This window comes from Salvia splendens, chromosome 1 (assembly GCF_004379255.2).
Source record: "Salvia splendens isolate huo1 chromosome 1, SspV2, whole genome shotgun sequence".
NCBI classification, from domain to species: Eukaryota; Viridiplantae; Streptophyta; class Magnoliopsida; order Lamiales; family Lamiaceae; genus Salvia; species Salvia splendens.
Genome location: NC_056032.1, coordinates 35,882,139 through 35,887,319, shown reverse-complemented (window position 1 = coordinate 35,887,319; position 5,181 = coordinate 35,882,139). Strand labels below are relative to the sequence as shown.

Sequence of the window (5,181 nt, the reverse complement as noted above, 5' to 3'; positions counted from 1 at the left end):
TGAACAACGCAACGAGCAATATCCAATCAATATGAAATGAATTAATCATAAGCTGAGTAGATCTTCCCCAATTATATCAAATTCAGGTAGAGAGAAAGAGATAGAGAGTACGGCGCGGACGATGAGACTGAGAAATTGAATGTGGCATTCTCGACGGAGAAAAGAGTGAAAGAAGCGAAGCGGCGGGGAGCGGGCAGCCGGAGACTCAGCCGGCTAGGAAGGGAAACAATGCCGCCATTTCCGCCGCTGGAGCTTCACAGTGTCTGCCCGCCGGCGCCCAAAACCACCTCTCAGAAGCTCCGCCTCCGCCTCTCCGAGATATTCTTCCCCGACGACCCGCTCCACAAGTTCCAAGGATCAGTCGTGGTTTTGGAAACTGATTTTGGGGCTGCAGTTCTTCTTCCCTATTAAAACACGAAATGACACTTATACCCCCGTGTTGACATAATGTGATACTTGTTGACATTTAGTTAATCTTGTGGATTAGTGGCTGATATTGCATCTCATTTCTCAATTTAGGTAAATAATCTCAACCTAACAGGACCCTATATATATATATATATATATATATATATATTTGTTTTATCAATTGAGAAAGACAACTTATAGAAATAGAACTACGGAATAAGTATAAATGCATAAGTATAACAATGCGTAATGTAAGAGTAGCACTTGAATAATTTAAATGTAAGCACAATAGCACAAATGAGAAATGGGAGACAAAGAGAGAGAATTGGGAGATAGAAGAGAGAAACTCTTGTTAACACAAGAATGAGGTGAATGTAAGTGATGATAGAAGGGGGTATTTATAGATAAAAATGGGGAGAAAATGGATTAATTTGAATTCAAAATCATGATTAAAAAAATTGAAAATCCGACGAAACCGGCGGTTTTGGTGTAAAACCGTCGGAACCGCCGGTTTTACCCCAAAACCGGCGGTTTGGTCAACAAAAATCGCCTGACAACCTGCAATGTGTCAGCCTCGTGTTCCGCACCAGGACTCGAACCGGAAAACGGCGGTTCCGGCCAAAAAACCGTCGGTTCCGGTCAACAAAACCGCCTGAAAATGCTGCCACCACCTGACGCATCAGATGCCTCGCCGGAAACGTGAAACCGCCGGTTAACCGGCGGTTCGGCGACGGTTTCGGTTCAAAAAATCTTGAACCGAAACCGGACCGCGATTCCAAATACGACGGTTCCGGTTCGAAAAAATTGTCGCGGTTCCGGTTCGAAACCGGAAACCGTGGGCATGTCTACTCCCGTCACCAAATTTTTCACAAGTATATTAATATTAAATTCATCAACCTAAAATAGTGAAATTATCTATATATTTTTAAATTATTTATCAAAATTAATTCTTATATAATTATAATAGGTTTCTCTTCTAATCAAATTAATTAATATAAGATAATAATTATAAAAGTAAGATCATCCTCAAATAATTTATTAAATCTTTTGCTAAAAGTAAACGAGTCAATACTCGGCGTGGTAGAATTATCAGTGTTTATTTCCAATCAATTATATTGCACCTTCCAAGTTAAGACCCATTTTATTTTATCTCATTCTCCCCTTTCATTCTCGCCTATTTTTCCTTCGTATTCTATCTGCATTCTAAAAAACGATTGTATCAGTCTATTCTGCCTTCGTATTCAATCCGCATTCTAACAGTCGAGATGGCAGCTTATGCAGCTTTAGCTTCTCTTATGCACACCATCCATCAGATCGAGCATCATCCTTTTCCTCCAATTTCTCTGGACAAAAAACAAGTTGAATCTCTGACCGAAAATGTTGTGTTCTTGCAAGAATTTCTTGAAGGTTACAAGTCTCCTGTTGCTGAGGGCGATGAAGCTGATCCATTGGAGATGCGCATTGCAGATGCAGTTTATGCTGCTGAGGATGTCATTGAATTTCACATTATTGATCAAATTCGCCCTACTGTGTCAGCATCGACTGGTTCCTCACCATCTGCAGACTTGTATGAGAGTCTGGTGAAGGTGATAGAAGACATGGATTTGATCAAGAAAGAAGTGATGCTTCTTGATATCGATGCAGTCAAAGATCAGCTGCTGCTGCAGAGAGTCAATTCTTCGGCATCTTCTCTCTATAGGCTCAACACCTCTACCATGGTGGGCGTTGATGATGTGATGATTCAACTCATGGATAAGCTCAATAACGGAGAACTCAGTTGCCAAGTCATCCCAATCGTAGGTATTGGAGGAATTGGTAAGACCACTCTTGCCAGAAATGTTTATGCACAAAAGTTTGTTAGTCAACATTTTGATGTATGTGCTTGGGTTAAGATTTCCGGACAATATAACATAAAGGAACTTCTCTGTGAAATTCTATCTCAGACTAATAAAGAAGGATTTAGTCAATTGAGCGAAGATGAAATAGGATTAGAACTCCACAAATGTTTATTGTATAGACGTTATCTAATTGTGTTGGATGATATGTGGAGTATTGAGACATGGGAGAAGATACAACGCTATTTTCCCGACAATGGTAACGGTAGTCGGATAATGGTGACGACTAGGCTATTGAGTTTGGGATCTCAATTGGACTACAAATCTGGCCTTGAGATGAAAGTTATATATAAGGAAAGTAGCTGGAATATGTTCTGCAAAATTGTTTTTGGAGAAAAAAGTTGCCCTTCGGAATTGGTGAAAATTGGGAAAGAGATTGTGGAGAGTTGCAGAGGACTTCCATTATCAATTGTTGCGATGGGAGGTCTTTTGAAAAAACTGAAACAAACAAAAGAATGTTGGGAATCTATTAGGAGAAGCATAAGTTCACTAGTGAGTTCGGAGAATGATGAGCATTGTTTGAAAATACTGAAGTTGAGCTACAACCATTTGCCGGTATATCTTAAGCCGTGTTTTCTATATATGGGAATATTTGAGGAGGATAGTGAAATTCGAGTGTCGACAGTGGTTAAACTATGGGTCTCTGAAGGATTTCTAAAACCAATAAGTGGCAAGAGTTTGGAAACAATTGCAAAGGAGTACTTAGAGGAACTTGTGGACAGAAATCTAATTCTGGTTCACAAGTTTGGAAAAACTGGAAACATAAAGTACTGCAAAATACATGATTTGTTGAGAGGTCTTTGCATAAGAGAAGCTGAAAAGGAGAGTTTTTATCATGTGGTAGGGCATCATAGTCCTAAAGGCACGTGTAGTCAACGTCGTGTAGTTATTCCGAGAAACACCTCAGAGAAGAAAGTCCTTCAGGCCATGAGAACTATACGAGATGCGCGTTCCTATATAAGTGAAAGTGATGATGGAATAGTGGGATTGTTGCCTAATTTTAGATTATTGAGGACATTGAGAGGACATGAGTATTCCCTGGGAAGATTGTTTGAGTTAGTCAATTTGAGGCTTCTTGCTGTAAAATCTGGTGGGTACCCTGCCCAACTTCATTCTTCAATCAATCTCCTCTGGTGTCTGCAGACATTAATTGTGTCTCAATTTGAAGAAGAAGTGAATGCACCAGTTGAAATATGGGACATGCCTCAACTTAGGCATGTTAATTATTATGTTTCATACGGTAGTGGAGCATTGCATCTCCCAGATCCTCCAACTGACAGCATTGTCATCATGGAGAATCTACAAAGCCTCAAAGGAGTAAAGAATTTCAAGTGTGATGAGAAGATGGTTCGTAGATTGCCCAATATCAGGAAATTGGGACTGATTGGGTCTCCTGATGATGACTATTGTGTCCACAACATCGAGCGTCTGCAAAAGCTTGAATCTCTTAGCTGTGAGTGCTTTCATAGGGCTGATTTTTCGCTAAAGATTACCTTTCCACATTCTCTGAAGAGTCTAACTCTTGAAATCAGATATGGTAGAATGGAAGACATATTGGAAAAGGTAAGTACATTGCCCCTTCTTTGGAAGCTCAAGTTGTTTTTTGGAAGGTTCGAAACTCGCAAATGGGAAACAGCTGAAGGCCAGTTCCCGAGTCTCAAATTTTTGTTACTCTCAAGTTGTTCCGATTTGGAACGTTGGACGATGGAAAGCTCTCATTTCCCATGCCTCGAGCACCTTCGTCTTCGCAATGTTGATTTGGAGATCCCCGCAAAACTTGGTGAAATTCCGACCCTAAAATCCGTGGCCTTGGATCGTTGCAGCAACTCAACAGTGAACAGTGTGATAAGAATGCTGGATGAACAAAAGGAGTTGCAAGGAGAAGATATATCCTTTAAAGTTGTAGTTACAGTTACACAAGGAGAATGAAGAGCTAAGCTTGGGAAATCCCAACTTTCAAGTTACTGCTGTTTTGTGAGATCCCTTTGATTTTCAATAAAAATTTAGATGTCTTCAGTCTTTTGTGGTTTTAGTTTTCCATTTTGCTGATGGCGTCCATGTGTTTTCTTGGTACGCAACTGAAAACAAACAAGACCATTTCCGATTTTTAGTTAATTCAATTGATGTAATATAATTATAAACTTATTATTGTGTCCTTGTTCGTTCTTTTCGGAATTGTATCAAAAGAACCGAACTGAATATGGACACGTTCGGTGTTCATTAAATGACCACCAATGGGGTCAAATCATGGCAAAAAAGTTGGTTCCGTGTATGAATCTGCTCAATTTCCATGCCCTCGATTTCCACTCCGGTCCGCACTGTTACGTTTGACTTTCGCAAGAGATGAATCATGTTGCTCACTTGATATTGGAAAACTCGTCCGCTACAGTGCATAAGAATTGGTGTGGAGATTACCAAAGTGTCCCTCAAATTTTTGGGTTTCCTCCTATTAACACATGCATCTGCATTTTTGAGTTTTGCATTAGGGGATACTTCTCTCATTACATTACACTCCTTGGAAGCTATTGAAGACCCGGTGACGAAGATCCACATATTTTCGGCGCTTCCAAACAGTCAACGCGATCAACGCGTTCTACCCCTTCCAACGTTCGTCGAATATATTTTCTTGGATCTAAATGAGTTTTGTGTGCAGTTTCAGATCCAGTTGCTAACAAAATGAAGTGAAAAACTAACGTCGGTATTTTACAGACGGTGGTTGCTAGCCTAGAACCACAGTTTGAAAAGTGATTGCGTATGGGAAGCTGGATGTTGGCCAGGTAACGTGTATTTATGTGGCGATGAGCGGCGAAGAATGCCAAAGTTTTGGAGGGTAATTCAAATGTTTCATTTTCAGTTTACTGCTTAAATCGACGGGAGT

General features: G+C 40.2%; 1 protein-coding gene across 1 annotated transcript; it reads left to right on the top strand.

Annotated features, from left to right (window-relative positions):
• Nucleotides 1-228: 228 nt before the first annotated feature.
• On the top strand, nucleotides 229-4,232 carry LOC121781262 (putative late blight resistance protein homolog R1B-16). Its single transcript, XM_042179033.1, has 2 exons — nucleotides 229-393; nucleotides 1,632-4,232. The coding sequence occupies exons 1-2, from the start codon at nucleotides 229-231 to the stop codon at nucleotides 4,230-4,232; spliced, it is 2,766 nt and encodes a 921-aa protein (XP_042034967.1).
• Nucleotides 4,233-5,181: the final 949 nt, after the last annotated feature.